The following is a 16,818-nucleotide window of genomic DNA, read 5'->3' as shown; positions in this document are numbered from 1 at the left end:
AGTCCATCGTTCTACAGAGAGAAAGATTATTCTGAACACATTCAGGACAGCTGTCAATCTTCCCAGGAGTGGACGTCCCAGCAAGGTCACCCCAAGGTCAGAAACCCAAGAGCTACATCTCAGACTCCGCAGGCCTCAGTTAGCATGTTAAAGGTTAAAGGTCACCCCAAGGTCAGAAACCCAAGAGCTACATCTCAGACTCCGCAGGCCTCAGTTAGCATGTTAAAGGTTAAAGGTCACCCCAAGGTCAGAAACCCAAGAGCTACATCTCAAACTCTGCAGGCCTCGGTCAGCATGTTAAAGGTTAAAGGTCATGACAGCACAGTTAGAAACAGACTGAACAGGTGTGGCTTGTGTGGAAGGGCTGCAGGAGAAAGCCTCTTCTCTCTAAAAAGAACATGGCAGCACAGCTTAGGTTTGCAAAGCTGCATCTGAACAAACCACAAGACTTCTGGAACAATGTCCTTTGGACAGAGCAGACCAAAGTGGAGATGTTTGCTCATTATGCACAGCAGCACGTTTGGAGGAAACCAAACACAGCATATCAGCACAAACACCTCACACCAACTGTCAAGCACGGTGGTGGAGGGCTGATGATGTGGGCTGGTTCTACAGCCACAGGACCTGGGCTCCTCGCAGTCACTGAGTCCACCATGAACTCCTCTGGATACCAAAGTGTTCTAGAGTCTAATGTGAGTCAAAGCTGGGCTGAAACTGGCTCATCAACAGGACAAAGATCCCAAACACAGCAGCAGATCTACAGCAGAATGTGTGAAGAAGAGAAGAATCGAGGTGTTGCAACGGTCCAGTCAGAGTCCAGAGCTCAGCCTGACTGAGATGCTGTGGTGGGACCTTCAGAGAGCTGCAGAAACCAGAGCTGCAAACCTCAATGAGCTGAAGCAGCGCTGGAGAGAAGAGTGGGAACAAGATTCCTCCTCAACCAGGAGAGAGACTGAGAACGTCCCACAGGAAACCAGCTGCTGGATCAGGGGTTCACTTAGTTTCTCACTCACTGCTGCTACCAGCTGCTGGATCAGGGGTTCACTTAGTTTCTCACACACTGATTCTGCGTTTTGTCTCAGTTTTGTCTCAATAGATAATGACACAGCGTTATATGTTGTGGTGTTCATTGAAGGTTGTATTTACCACATTTTAAGACCTCGTAAACACCAGATGATTTTTAAAAAATAATGTTCTGATTGGGCTGCAGGGTGGTGTGGTGGTTAGCACCGTCGCCTCACAGCGAGAAGGTTCCAGGTTCAACTCCTGGCTGGTTCTTTCTGTGTGGAGTCTGCATGTTCTCCACATGCATGGGTGCGTTCTCTCCAGCTTCCTCCCACTGTCCAAAAACATGCATGTTAGGTTAACTGGTGTCTCTAAAAACAAAATCCCAATGTATTAAGCAGTTATAGAAAATGGATGGATGGAGTTTTCTGATACAGAGACTTGCTGTTGAAATTCAGTGTACTTTCTTTCACAGGACTGTTTATTCATCTAAACCAAAAGCTCTCTATGAGCATAAATAACTTAAAATAACTCATTTAGATGGGTAGCAGCAGCTTCCTATGTGTGGGTATGAGCAATTAAAACCCCTTTCATTAATTCCTCCCATAAAGTGGACAAAAGTCAAGAAGACACCTGTTCTGCACCGAGGTGAACTGAAAGCATTGCTGACTGGCAGCTGAGCCTTGGTCCGTCTCATAGGTTTTCTCGTGTGTAACCAGGTTAAAGGGATAGTTCGCCTCTTTTGACATGAAGCTGTATGACATCCCATATTAGCAACATCATTTATGAACATCTTCTTACCCCCTGCTGCGTCCTGTGAGCAGAGTTCCAGCCTCGTTTTGGAGTTGATGAAGGTAGTCCGGCTAGTTGGCTGGGGTTTAAAAAATAAAGCGCTTTGCTTCTGAAAACAATATGCGTTCAAAAGAGTAATACATTTGCATCACAAAATCGTTCTCCAGGAAAAAGTCAGACCTCACAATCGCTTGGGTCTATTTTCTCTCCCTTCATATCACTGCCTGCTGCCGCCTGCCGACAGCCGCGCCTGTTATGGTGTTTGCTGCTCGGTCTGCACTTCGGTCTGCACGGTGTACACAGCACGCAGGGATAGGGCCAAGCTATTGTGAGGTCTGACTTTTTCCTGGAGAACGATTTTGTGATGCAAATGTATTACTCTGTTGAACGCATATTGTTTTGAGAAGCAAAACGCTTTATTTTTTAAACCCCAGCCAACTAGCCGGACTACCTTCACCAACACCAAAACGAGGCTGGAACTCTGCTCACAGGACGCAGCAGGGGGTAAGAAGATGTTCATAAATGATGTTGCTAATATGGGATGTCATACAGCTTCATGTCAAAAGAGGCGAACTATCCCTTTAATCCTACTTGTGTAAACGTGCTGCTGTGTTTTGCTTGCAGATTCGGAGGGAAAGATTTCCAGCCCCAGAGGCTCCCAGTTGGTCCACATGACCCTGATGATGCACAGCTGGGTGGTGTCGTCTCAGATGTTTGCCCAGAAGCTTCTCATCTTATATCCTCTAACGTTGCTCCGTGTGGTACACCGGCCCCACCAGTACGCTGCTCCCAGTCACATGTTCAGGTCCATTAATCAGATCAGCAAACAGGCCTCGCTTTGTGTTGCACTCCTGCAAAGCAGATTGTAAATGTGTACATATCCCTGCTGGCGTTAAGCACAGCGTTGTGTCATACGTGCACAGTGGGTTTGGATCCTTGACTCTTTTTCTCACGTATAAGGACTGTCCTTCCGACAAAAGGGAACCCAGGCGGACGCAGGTCTGCAGCTTCGTCAGGTGAGTCAGGACACCGGGCGCCTCTGAGCTGGAGAGCGGCAGGACTGGTTATCCCGCTTTATCTGCGAGCAGTAAACATGTTTTCTGTTTTTGCTACTGGGCAAGGCTGTGGATCAGTCAGTTCCCGGCGGTATTTGAGGCGGACCCCCTGCTCGAACAGACCATGGGGGACCTGTGGGCGCTCGTCCGGCTCGATGGAGAAAAGACGCACTCGCAGCTCATCGACACTTCCTGCCTGTGAGTCACACAACTTAAACACCTTTTTCCATAAATAGAACAAGCCCCTATTCTACTTCCTATTTCTGTCCTTTCTTTACCCAGAAGCCCTCAGGTGAACGTGTCCCAAGCACCTTCACCCTCTGTGAAGAAGAGGAAGGTGTCTTTGATCTTCGACCACATGGAGCCGGATGAGATGGCTGAGCATCTCAGCTACCTGGAGTTTAAGAATTTCTGTAATGTTTCAGTAAGTCCAGGCTGCAGCTTCTCACTGCTTCCATATATTTTAACAGGGGATGTTCAAAGCACTGATGAGCAGTCAGGTTATTACTTACAGTGGAGAGCAGTCCTCAGTTTGGAGAAGCAGGGAGGAATTCTGTATTATAGATTTTACTTTGACACCACATTTTCTCATCTGAAGAATGTTAGTGCTGCTGTATCCTCGGTATCCTCACCTGCGGTATCCTCACCTCTACCTCTGGCTCATCCTCCATTTTAACAGTGACTGCTGACATGTTGTTCTCAAATTGATTGATTTTTTTAAAATTATTATTTATTTAGTCATTTATTATTATTACTAGTATTATTAGTTAGTAGTAGTATTTTTATTAGTTTATTATTAGTATTATTATTTATTAGTTTGTTTTATTATTTAATTGGTATTATTATTGTTGTTGTTAATATACAATCATTGTAAATATGAAAAAAAATTTAAGCTACTTGACTAATTTGAATTTCCCCCATTGGGGGATGAATAAAGGATTTTTCTATTCTATTTCTATTCTATTGTAGTCTATGTAGGAGTGAATATCTCTTTAATCAGGCTTCATCATGTTGACTCGCAGATCTGAGGTCTGTAAGAACGAATGCAAAAGTATGTTTTCATTAAGGGCATCATGGAGAAAGATGCAGATTCATTCAGAGGTTAAAATGATGGACAGGTTTTAGCCATTTTTTAAAAAATATTTGCAGAAGCGTTTAGTGCTTTTGTTCAGTACTGCACAAACACTTTTAGGGGAGAAGAACATGAGATTTGGAATAGAGCATCCCAGTGAAAACGTATAAATATATGAATTAAAATCTAGACTGATCATAAGTTTGCCTAATAACAAAGTAGTGAAATAAAAAAAAAAAGGTCTTTTACTTTAATTCGGTGCATTATAGCAGCACTCAAAGTTTGTGAGACATAAAACCATTTCCCTTTGACTTATTCTGAAGTACACTGACTTGTGCTGGACATGTATTTGTTTGGTTTTTTTTACATCTTTTTCGCATTAAATTGTGAGTTAAATTCTGTGTAAGGTTCTCAGTCTTACTCGTTTCCCGTGTCTTATCCAAACTGCCAGTACTTGGACTACCACAGCTATGTGGTGCGAGGTTCGGTGAGAGACAACCCCGCCCTGGAGCGGTCGGTCATGATGTGTAACGGAGTGTCCCAGTGGGTCCAGCTGATGATCCTCAGCAGACACACAGCCCAGCAGAGAGCCCAGGTCTTCACCAAGTTCATCCATGTGGCTCAGGTATGCCTGACATCTGGCCCAGAGGCAAAGAGGGGACTCTGTCTGGGTGGCTGGAGCTGAACCTGTTTGTCATTTCTTCTGTAGAAACTGAGAGTTCTGCAAAACTTTAACACTCTAATGGCAGTAACCGGAGGCCTCTGTCACAGCTCGATCTCTCGCCTCAAAGACACGTCAAACCTGCTGCCTCCTGACATCACTAAGGTAACATTAAAATATCTACACTGGAAAAAATCAAAGTCTTACCAAGTATATTTGTCTCATTTCTCGTCAAAATATCTCATTACACTTAATATAAGACACAACTGCCTAACAAGTACCATTTCAGCCAGATATAGGGACTTGTTTGAATACAATATATCTGGAATATCTTGTTAAGTGAAAAAGTCTTGAAAACAAATTGTTTTGAGTCGGATTTCATATGAAACAAGCTTTTTTTTTGACATTTGAAGAGGTTTTTAAGTTAATTTCAAGATCACTTTTATCTCAAAAGTCCTAAATATCACATTTTATTTCAAGAAATCTTGACAAGCCGATTTTCACTAGTTCCATTGGCAGATTTTTTTGCTTATTTCAAGCAAAAACGTCTTTTATTTGTTGTTTTTCTTACTTATTTTTGGAGGGGCATTTTTTTCCAGTGAAATGTTACACGTAACCTCTCTGTTCGACCACAAAGCTGTGAGGATTCAACGACTTCCTTGAATCGTTCTTCTTTCTGAACTTTTGGTTTCAGTGTCTTACAGTAATTCAGCTTTCTTAGTCCAGATTCTGTGACATCTACAGGTCCGTTAATAACCAGCGGACACATTTCTGTTCCTGGAACATTTCAGGTTCATTTAACATTCCTGGAAAGTTTGTTCTCTGTTGTCACTTGGTTTCATCAGGAAAGTCTTTCAGGTCAGTTCCTCTAACGTTCTCCGAACTTCCACAAAATGGAAACCTTTGGGAGTCCTTCTCAGAACATTCCAGTTTGGTTACATCAACATTCCTGCAGCCTCATTATTTTTTTGGTTGTTATACAATTCACCAGGAAAGTCTCTCTAACAAAAATATACTTTAAGTTTTTAGTTTTGATTCCCTGAACATTCTCCAACTGTCTAAAAACCTCTGCAGAACTTTTCTGTTTGGTTGTATGAATGCTCGCCCAGATGTTTAGACATCACATCAGTCAAACCTGCTGTACTTGCTGGGTAATATATGATATTCAGTTTGATTATGGCTATGACAATAGCAGACCCAGTGGTGTCTGTGTCGGTCCCAGAAACCAATGTAACTTTTCCTAATTACAGGAAAAATTCTGTTTTTGTGTCTAGTATTTGTAGGGATGTGAGATCCCTTTGTCGTGTCTTTGCCTTTGTCCTGATACGACTTCTTTATTCTTAGTTGCTTGGGCTCATAACGAGGAATAACATTGCTTACGTATGCTGTGCATCCAAACCTAAAGTTTATCCAAATGAATGAATGAAAAATCCCCCAAAAACACACAATCTTGGGTCTCAATCCATATTTGGACACTGCAATCCTGATGGAGAACGAGGGGCTCAAATGACAAATAAATCAATGGGCTCTTAAAGAAGATAAAGGTGGTACATTCTCCTTTTGAGTTATTGGTTTTTTTGTGCAGATAATTGGGCTGCAATGCCTAAAGTTCCCCCTGCTTTTAAACTTCCTGAAACACCTTGTTTATGGTCGACACTTTTCTTCCTTTACGGAGCTACACAGCCATGTAATGCGTGTGCATAATATCAGCTAATGGTGTGCCTCAAACAAAGAGGAAGCTGCTGCCTCACTCTGCTGTTATTGACCAATTTGATCAGTTCAGGAGGAGATCCGAGCCAAGAATCAGATGTTGGACACATCTGGAGCAGTGGTGCACATCTGTCGCTTTGTACTTTTGGTGTGTTAAGCACCAATAGTTGTTCATGATTCAAGAGGAACCAGACCAGCACTATGGCATTACCCAAAAACTAGGGCTGGGCGCGTTAACTCGTTATTATCGCGTTAACTTGTTAATTATTTAACGCCGATAAATATTTTATGGCGCATTAACGCAGGTTTTATTATTGTAAAAGTCTGTTGAATGCATCACATTCACACAGTTACAGCAAACACCACGAAGCATGGAGTAATAAAATAAAGATAAATTAGCAGGTAACATCACCGCTACAGGTGCTGCTCGGTCTCTGTGTGAAGCTAACGGAGCTAACCGGCACTACTTCCTGTTTTACTTGTTTCAACATGAAAGCACGTATTTCAAAATAAATTAGAAAAAAAACTCCTGCACTTACAGCCAAGTTGAATTGTCTTCTCAGCGTAGTAGTTCCAGTCTAAAATATCACTTAAAGGCAAAACACACAACTGATAGCAGCAAGTCATTCAAGGAAACAGACAGTGGAGCGAGGCTTCTACATAAAAACTACAGAAAGATGCTGATGTTAAAAGTGTGTTTGCACAACAAATGTTATGGCACTTTCATTTATATGGCAGCACATTTAAAATAAAGCTAAATGCTAAAAGCTATACACTACTTTTGGATTCATGTTTGGATTTTGCGTACAAATGTGATTAATCAGGGAAATCATGTGATTAATTAGATTAAACATTTTTAATCGTTGCCCAGCCCTACAAAAAACACAACAGGGGGACGCTCACCACTGCTGGTTGTTGAGTTTTTGAGTTAAGAGCCTTCAAAAGCAAAAACGTCTTGTATTTGTTGTTTTTTTACTTAATTTTGGAGGGGCATTTTTTCCAGTGTAAAGAGTGAATTAAGCATTTTAAGAAAAAGCAGGATAATTCAGACCCTAAAAAATCTAACCCTGGTTAGATTAATTTCACCCATGTTTACTGTTTACTGTGTTAAACACAGAAAATATGTTTTTGATTCTCTCTATCCTTCTCTTTATTCTCTTTCAGGCCCTGAGTGAAATGACAGAGCTGCTCTCCTCGCGCAGCAACTTCAGCAACTACAGGAGGGTTTACAATGAGTGCCAGGGCTTCAAGGTCCCCATTCTGGGCGTACACCTGAAGGATCTCATCTCGCTCAACGAAGCGCTGCCGGACTACATCGATAAAGAAAAGATCAACCTGAGCAAGCTGCAGCACCTGTGCAGCAACATCAACGACCTGCTGGCCATCCACAGCTGCACGCCTCCGTTCGAGGCCAACAAAGACCTCCTGCATCTCCTCACGGTACGACGCAGAAACAAACGGCCCACTTTCAGGAATTCAGATAAAAGCAGAATGAATTACGCTCTTAACATGTTACCATGCACTGGAAAAAATGCCCCTCCAAAAATAAGTAAAAAAACAACAAATACGAGACGTTTTTGCTTGAAATAAGCAAAAAAATCTGCCAATGGAACTAGTGAAAATCGGCTTGTCAAGATTTCTTGAAATAAGATGTGATATTTAGGACTTTTGAGTTAAAAGTGATCTTGAAATTAGCTTAAAAACTTCTTCAAATGTAAAAAAAAAAGCTTGTTTCATATGAAATCCGACTCAAAACAATTTGTTTTCAAGACTTTTTCATTTAACAAGATATTCCAGATGTATTGTCTTCAAACAAGTTCCTATATCTGGCTGAAATGGTACTTGTTAGGCAGTTGTGTCTGATATTAAGTGTAATGAGATATTTTGACTAGAAATTAGACAAATATACTTGGTAAGACTTTGATTTTTTTCCAGTGTGATGTCCTCTTTTTACAAGCTGACACAATTTCCTGAGATCTTCTATAACGTGTAATGATATTATGTAAAAAAAAAAACACACAGCTAATCTTTCAACCATTAAATCACGCCTCTGTTAAACCTCACACACCCAAATATATGCTGTCAAGCACAGAAAAAGGACTTTTTCCATCATGTGTCCCCTTTAATGCTTCAGCTCTCTCTGGATTTGTACTACACTGAAGATGAGATATATGAACTTTCGTACACCAAGGAACCCAGGAACCCCAAACTCCAGGTGCGTAGAGCTGAGATGAGCTTTGTGAAGGCTTGCTTTATGAACCTGTTTGCACAGGACTGTGTACGTGTGTGGACCCTCTGTGGGTGTGATGTCTCCTTCAAAACAAAAGCAAAGACTCATCAAAGTCTGCCACATCAAAGTGCTGTACGTTAGGGAAGTGTGTTATGCGGTGGGTGTGCTCTTTCTTCTTGTTTCTCACAGTCCTGCATCTGTCGGTCCACAGGCTGTAACTCCAGTTAAACCGCCCGTGGTGGCAGAGTGGGGATCGGGGGTCACCCCCAGGCTGGACCCCGATACCATATCTAAACATGTAAAACAGATGGTGGATGTGAGTATGTGACTTTGCAACAACCTCTCGTCTTTCACTTCCTTATTATATGGCAGCCTAAAGCAGAACTGTGGCAGTGTTCCCCTCCGAGTGCGGCTGAAACTCTGCGTGCTCTGTCGCCCCCTGCAGTCCATCATGAAGAACTACGACCAGAACCAGGACGGCTACATTTCACTGGAGGAATTTGAGAAGATTGTGGCCAACTTCCCCTTCTCCTTCTGCACTCAAGAAACTGACAGGTGAGGAAGCCCAAATATGGAAGTTTTTCTGTGAATTTCTAATATTTCTAATATTGAATTTTTACAGCATCAAAATCAGACTTTGAATTTGAAAAACCAACAGTGTAAAAAAAAATAATTAATTTCTAAAAACAAAAATCAGTGGAAAAAAAATTCAGTGGATAAAGAACCAGACTCAACATCCGGGTAAACAGGGAGAATCAATCGATCCCTGTCTCAATTCATCCAACGGCAGCCAATCCAGTTACGCTCCATTGGACAGATCAGCTCAATAGATATTGAGTAATTTTACAATTTTATTAACACAAATGGCAAATAAAGTAAACTCACTCACTGAAAGCACCATCACCCGCGTTGGTGGACATGGCTGATCTGTCCAATGGAGCGTAACTGGATTGGCTGCCGTTGGATGAATTGAGACAGGGATCGATTGATTCTCCCTGTTTACCCGGATGTTGAGTCTTTTTCTTTTTCCACTGAATTTTTTTTCCACTGATTTTTGTTTTTAGAAATTAATTTTTGGAAGTTGAATTTTTTTTTTTCACTGAATTTTTGGAAGTTAATTTTTTTTTAATTTAATTTTTTTTCCACTGAATTTTTGGAAGTTGAATTTTTTTCCACTGAATTTTTGTTTTTAGAATTTTTTTTTTTTTTTCCACTGTTGGTTTTTCAAATTCAAAGTCTGATTTTGATGCTGTAAAAATGCAATATTAATAATTCGTATTCAAACTCTGATGGCACAGAAAAACTTCCATACCCAAACACCACACAAAGGCCCTCTCACCAAGACCGTGATGCAAATCAAAGGAAGTAGTTTCTCAAAAGCCTCAACTCAGAACGTGTTCTGCTCATCTGCTCAGGGAGGGGCAGATCAGCCGTGAGGAAATCACCTCTTACTTCATGAGGGGAATGTCCGTATGTGCCAAGCTGGGCTACAACTTCAATGACGCGCATAACTTCCATGAAACCACATACAAGCGGCCCACGTTCTGCGACACATGCGGAGGCTTTGTGAGTATGGGCTGTTCGTGTCTTTGGTTTCACACCAAGGCTCAGTCGAACTGCACCTTAACATGTATAACGTCTGCTCTCTTTTAGCTGTGGGGTGTCATCAAACAGGGATACCACTGTAAAGGTAAGGCACCCCTATGAACCCCAAAAAATCACAGATGTAATCATTTCTCAAGAGTATTCAGCTTCATCACAGGAAGGTTCGACACCCTCAGAGAGATTTCAGTGGCCACTGGAGACCAAAATTATATTGGAACTAGGGCTGTGCAAGTTAACTCGTTATTATCGCGTTAACGCATTAATTATTTAACGCTGATGAATTTTATCACAACGCAGGTTTTTTTAAAAATTAATTTTTTAATTAAAACAAAAACCTGCGTTAATGCGCGCCACGGACATCCTGTTTTATTATTTATTTTATTATTGTGAAAGTCTGTTGCTCACAGGCTTTTATTTTGTAAAAGTCTGCTGCTGTCTGCTGTGGAACAGGAAAAGAAAGTAATCGGCGGATCCACCAAACATGGAGAAGGGTACGGAACTTTTACTCGGCCATTTTCATTTTAAAGTTCTTCCAGACGGCGGAGTCGACAGAACCAAAGTCATCTGTAAACTCTGCCAAGTTGAATTGTCTTCTCAGCGTAGTAGTTCCAGTCTAAAATATCACTTAAAGGCAAAACACACAACTGATAGCAGCAAGTCATTCAAGGAAACAGACAGTGGAGCGAGGCTTCTACATAAAAACTACAGAAAGATGCTGATGTTAAAAGTGTGTTTGCACAACAAATGTTATGGCACTTTCATTCATATGGCAGCACATTTAAAATAAAGCTAAGTGCTAAAAGCTATACACTACTTTTGGATTCACTTTTGGATTTTGCGTACAAATGCGATTAATCGTGATTAATCAGGGAAATCATGTGATTAATTAGATTAAACATTTTAATCGTTGCCCAGCCCTAATTAGAACTAAGAATCTGCATGTTGCTCTACAAATTCTGTCCTCGTTACTGTGGATCATCGTCAGATTTAAGGTTGTTTAAGGGTGACTGGGACAGAGAGAAAATGAGCTAATGAGTGAGCGTTTTTCCTGCTAAGCCCTGTTTTACGCACAGCAGTGCAACTCGCGAGAATTTCGGTGGGCGGTGACGAGAACTTTGGCGGCGGCGGCGGAAGTGTTTATTTTTCAAAAAAAAAAAAAAAAAAAAGTGTATGCAAGATATGGATCTGGAGTTGCTCGACATCGAAGAAGAACAGCTTCTTTTATTGGAGTTGGCGAAAATGCAAAGGAGGAAGCCACACAGACAACCGGAAAGGCACACCGAGGACCAATCACAGCCGCTTTTGTCTGCGCACTTCCGTTGGTGGTCTGCGTGCGTCTGTCGCGTAGTCAGGATTTTTTTGAGGTGCACGAGGACGCGCGCAGAGCCTCTGCGTGGGGGAGTGGTCAAGATTTTGACGCTCGCAGAGGCTCTGCGTCCGAGCGTCAGAGGCTTTGCGTCTGAAGCATAAATCAGGCTTTACTCCCAGTTTGTTGGTGACTGATGCACGACTGTAACAAAACCCGTACTGATGTGGTTATCTTTGGATTTGCTTTGTTACACAGAACCGTCGTGTGTGGGTTGTATGCTTTGGTTTCATGGTGAAGACCATTAACTAAGCCAAACCAAGTGCAGTCTTTATCTCTTTACCTACACTGGAAAAAGTCTTACCAAGTATATCTGTCTCATTTCAGTCAAAATATCTCATTACACTAATGTAAGACACAACTGCCTAACAAGTCCTATTTCAGCCAGATATAGGGACTTGTTTTAATACAATACATCTTGAATATCTTGTTAAGTGAAAAAGTCTTGAAAACAAATTGTTATGAGTCATATTTCATATGAAACAAGTTTTTTTTTTTGACATTTGAAGAGGTTTTTAAGCTTATTTCAAGATCACTTTTATCTCAAAAGTCCTAAATATCACATCTTATTTCAAGAAATCTTTACAAGCCGATTTTCACTAGTTCCATTGGCAGATTTTTGTTGCTTATTTCAAGCAAAAACGTCTTTTATTTGTTGTTTTTTTACTTATTTTTGGAGGGGCATTTTTTCCAGTGTATCCCTAAATAATCATAAGTATGTTGCAGAGAACAATGGCAGCAGGGAGACAACAGAAGGGATTCGACTCAGCTCAACTGTATTTATAGAACACATTTAAATCAAAGTGCTGTACAGATTAAAAGCAGCAAGGACGGCACAGGGAGGAGCAGTGGAGAAGTGTTGGGTGGACAGGATGAAGGGAGCCTTTGGGGAATACAGAAAGACGGAGGAGATCATGCCAAAGTAGGCTTTTGTACAGGCTAATGTGGAGCTATAAAGGTCTATGGAGGACAGTCGTGTGACACAAAGTGATCCCAAACACAGCAGCAGCAGAGTCCAGAGCTCAGCCTGCCTGAGATGCTGTGGTGGGACCTTCAGAGAGCTGTACAGAAACCAGAGCTGCAAACCTCAATGAGCCGAAAGCAACACTGGAGAGAAGAGTGGGAACAAGATTTCTCCTCAGCCATGAGAGAGACTGATGACGTCCCACAGGAAACCATTACTTCAGCTCCCTGCTGCTGAAGCTGCTGGATCAGGGGGGATTTTCTTTATGTCCTCATCTTAAAAACTGACAAATGCTGTACTTTCTTTTTTCACAAGTATGCAATAAAGAAACTTACACTGAGCTTAGTCAGGTGTGAGTTTAAAGGTTTACATAAGAGTCTGACATGCCTCTTCAGAATCCGATTAAATCTGATTTCCACCTCGAACGGATAGGTAAAAACCTCAGCTTTACAAACATGTAAATGTACTTTATTTATAGAGCCCTTTACAGACAATCCTTACGGTGTACCAAAGTGCTTTACAGCAGGTGATAAATAAAGAGAAGAAGAAGTAAAAACAAATAAAAACAATAAAAGAACAGTGAAAGCAATAAAATACAACAAAATCAAATAAGATAGAATAAGATAAAAGTGTCATCATACTACTGGGTATTAAAAGCCATCCTAAATAAGTAGGTTTTTAGCCTAGATCTGAAGAGGCCCTAACATGTATCGTGTGTCAGGCTTCTTTATTTGTGGAAAAAGGCAGAGGTTGAAAAACTGTCTCAATCTTTTTTAATCTCCTCCTTGTGTCGGTTGAATAAACTGACCTTTAAGAGGGCAGAACTTGCACTGGAAAAAATGCCCCTCCAAAAATAAGTAAAAAAACAACAAATACAAGATGTTTTTGCTTGAAATAAGCAAAATAAAATCTGCCAATGGAACTAGTGAAAATCGGCTTGTCAAGATTTCTTGAAATAAGATGTGAAATTTAGGACTTTTGAGATAAAAGTGATCTTGAAATTAGCTTAAAAACCTCTTCAAATGTAAAAAAAAAAAGCTTGTTTCATATGATATATGACTCAAAACAATTTGTTTTCAAGACTTTTTCACTTAACAAGATATTCCAGATGTATTGTATTAAAACTAGTCCCTATATCTGGCTGAAATAGTGCTTGTTAGGCAGTTGTGTCTTATATTAAGTGTAATAAGATACTCAATGAGACAAATATACTTGGTAAGACTTTGATTTTTTCCAGTGTGTGTTAAATTCTCCACTTTTTTTCTGTCCTAGACTGTGGAATAAACTGCCACAAACACTGCAGAGATCTGGTGGGGATGGAGTGCCTGAAGAAACACAAAAACACATCTGGATCCTGCCCGTGCACCCCTGCCCCCATCTCCAGAGCCAAGGGCAACAGCTGGAGTACGTGCTTTCTCCATCACCCACACAATGCGCTCGGGTGATCTCAGTGCACTGATGTCTGATGTTCTCTGTCAGGTTCCGAAGAGGAGTCCTTTGTTTTCCCTCAGAGCAACGAGACGGAACAAAACAGGGGCCCTTCGGATTGGAAAAATAACGCTGGCGACGCGACGCTGTCGAATCGCTCCACTCAGACGGATCCTGGAGTGTGGACGCCCGAGAAAAGGGACAGAAGAGGAAACTACCTCAACTCTGTTGTACACGCGTCTCCAGAGAGAAGGGTGAGAACGGCTTTTATTTGACTCCTCATCCTTCGTCAGGAAGGTCACAAACTGAAGCATGCTGGGAAAACAAAGCTGAGCTAAATACTGCGAGTGTTGCTGCAGGTCTGAGCTCCTTTCTTTTTGCCTCGCGCACCTTGAAAGTAGGTGAAGTCGTGCCGGAAACTCTTCGCCCTTGAAAAGTCTTCATAAGGGATTAAAGGATTTCTTGGCTTTCTCTGGCCTTTTGTCCTAGTTTTAGGTCAAAACGCCTTTGAACAATGCAGCTGAATAATTATAAACCAGTACATCGCTTCCACACAGTGAGAGCTTTTAGATTCTTTAAAGGGATAGTTCGCCTCTTTTGACATGAAGCTGTATGACATCCCATATCAGCAACATCATTTATGAACATCTTCTTACCCCCTGCTGCGTCCTGTGAGCAGAGTTCCAGCCTCGTTTTGGCGTTGATGAAGGTAGTCCGGCTAGTTGGCTGGGGTTTAAAAAATAAAGCGTTTTGCTTCTCAAAACAATATCCATTCAAAAGATCTACACAGCAGGCAGTGATATGAAGGGAGAGAAAATAGGGCCAAGCGATTGTGAGGTCTGACTTTTTCCTGGAGAACCATTTTGTGATGCAAATGTATTACTCATTTGAACGCATATTGTTTTGAGAAGCAAAAATGGTAAGGCTTTGATTTTTTCCAGAGTGGATTTCGGTTTCATTTTATCTTTCAAATTGCAAAAACAACCATTCTGTGTACGGACAGTTGGTTTAATCCTTAACAAGCCAGTGTCACTGTTCACTAAAGAACTTTTTTGGATACGTTTGCGGACATTTTTCTTGCTGATAAACTTGTCATCGGTTTGTGTTGTAGGCCAACACGCTGCCGCACAGAGCCCGAGGCTGCTCCATGCCCGTTTCCTTCCTTCAGGAGAAGATGGAGGAGCTGCATCTGCACAAAGACGAAAGCAGAGAGCCAGACTGAGCGCTGGTTCCCCCGCACGGACAAGCGCGCAGCCACCTCCACATCTCTGTCAAAGCTGGTGTTGAACTGATGAGACTTACAGATCCTTCCACACTGGAATACCACCCATCCTTAACGGACTCCTTTGTGTTTTAACAATAGTTGTGACATTGTCTTTTTTGTTTCATTTCATTTCTTTGTGTCAGTCTTTCCAGTTTGAATATTAGGCTTCAAACATTTTATTTTTTTTCTCTTCTGTAATTTATGAACGTCTCGTATTGTTTCTAAATCGGTGCCTTTGATTTCTGGTGCTACAGTTCTTCTCAAACTCCACAGAGCCTTTAATGACAAATCTTCACAGAATTCCTGATCATGTGGATTCGTTAGAAACGCAGGAGAGGAAATGAACGCTAACCTCAAAGAAATTCTGGGTCAGTTGAACTTTGGCAGCTATGTGACGACTCTGATCATGAATTTTAAGACTAAAATGCATATTAATGCTATTTATTTGGCTTAGGATTGAGTGATGCACACATTCTGTAAGATAAGTCTCTCACAGGTACCGTTACCACTGAAGCCCTTAATATCTGATATGGTGCATTTGTCCACAATCAACCACCATTAAAGGGATAGTTCGCCTCTTTTGACATGAAGCTGTATGACATCCCATATTAGCAACATCATTTATGAACATGTTCTTACCCCCTGCTGCGTCCTGTGAGCAGAGTTCCAGCCTCGTTTTGGTGTCGACAAAAGTAGTCCGGCTAGTTGGCTGGGGTTTAAAAAATAAAGCGTCTTGCTTCTGAAAACAATATGCGTTCAACAGAGTAATACATTTGCATCACAAAATCGTTCTCCAGGAAAAAGTCAGACCTCACAATCGCTTAGCCCTATTTTCTCTCCCTTCGTATCACTGCGCTGTACAGACCGAGCAGCAAACACCGTAACAGGCGTGGCTGTCGGCAGGCGACAGCAGGCAGTGATACGAAGGGAGAGTAAATAGGGCCAAGCGATTGTGAGGTCTGACTTTTTCCTGGAGAACTATTTTGTCATACACACTGGAAAATTAGACAAAACTGCCTAACAAGTACTATTTCAGCCAGATATAGGGACTTGTTTGCAGACAATACATCTGGAATATCTTGTTAAATGAAAAAGTCTTGAAAACAAATTGTTTTGAGTCGGATTTCATATGAAACAAGCTTTTTTTTTACTTTTGAAGAGGTTTTTAAGCTAATTTCAAGATCACTTTTATCTCAAAAGTCCCAAATATCACATTTTATTTCAAGAAATCTTGATAAGCCGATTTTCACTAGTTCCATTGGCAGTTTTTTTTGCTTATTTTAAGCAGTGGGATGAATGAAGTATTTATCTATCTAAAAACGTCTTGTATTAGTTGTTTTTCTTACTTATTTTTGGAGGGGCATTTTTTCCAGTGCAAATGTATTACTCTGTTGAACGCATATTGTTTTCAGAAGCAAGACCCTTTATTTTTTAAACCCCAGCCAACTAGCCGGACTACCTTCATCAACACCAAAACGAGGCTGGAACTCTGCTCACAGGACGCAGCAGGGGGTAAGAAGATGTTCATAAATGATGTTGCTAATATGGGATGTCACACAGCTTCAAGTCAAAAGAGGCGAACTATCGCTTTATGGGATCTTGACCCGGTCAGATCAGTTTCTTGAAAGTGGTTGATTACATTTTCCTCTTTAGTTTGGAGTAATAT

The 16,818-nt window shown here is 41.3% G+C and overlaps 1 protein-coding gene across 1 annotated transcript in view; it reads left to right on the top strand.

Annotated features, from left to right (window-relative positions):
* rasgrp4 (RAS guanyl releasing protein 4) overlaps window positions 1–15,860 on the top strand; it is a 28,449-nt gene extending 12,589 nt beyond the window's left edge. Inside the window, exons 3-17 of the mRNA XM_075472815.1 lie at window positions 2,422–2,533; window positions 2,751–2,813; window positions 2,919–3,050; window positions 3,135–3,276; window positions 4,376–4,549; window positions 4,634–4,750; window positions 7,460–7,735; window positions 8,430–8,510; window positions 8,737–8,841; window positions 8,971–9,080; window positions 9,941–10,091; window positions 10,179–10,215; window positions 13,733–13,864; window positions 13,940–14,142; window positions 15,000–15,860. Of these exons, the coding sequence (XP_075328930.1) occupies window positions 2,422–2,533; window positions 2,751–2,813; window positions 2,919–3,050; window positions 3,135–3,276; window positions 4,376–4,549; window positions 4,634–4,750; window positions 7,460–7,735; window positions 8,430–8,510; window positions 8,737–8,841; window positions 8,971–9,080; window positions 9,941–10,091; window positions 10,179–10,215; window positions 13,733–13,864; window positions 13,940–14,142; window positions 15,000–15,110 (1,946 nt within the window). The 3' untranslated portion in view covers window positions 15,111–15,860. The remainder of the gene's footprint in view (window positions 1–2,421; window positions 2,534–2,750; window positions 2,814–2,918; window positions 3,051–3,134; window positions 3,277–4,375; window positions 4,550–4,633; window positions 4,751–7,459; window positions 7,736–8,429; window positions 8,511–8,736; window positions 8,842–8,970; window positions 9,081–9,940; window positions 10,092–10,178; window positions 10,216–13,732; window positions 13,865–13,939; window positions 14,143–14,999) is intronic.
* The last annotated feature ends 958 nt before the right edge of the window (window positions 15,861–16,818 follow it).

The sequence above is a fragment of the Odontesthes bonariensis genome, chromosome 9, assembly GCF_027942865.1.
Source record: "Odontesthes bonariensis isolate fOdoBon6 chromosome 9, fOdoBon6.hap1, whole genome shotgun sequence".
Lineage (NCBI taxonomy): Eukaryota > Metazoa > Chordata > Actinopteri > Atheriniformes > Atherinopsidae > Odontesthes > Odontesthes bonariensis.
This window is presented reverse-complemented; position numbering and strand designations above follow the sequence as displayed.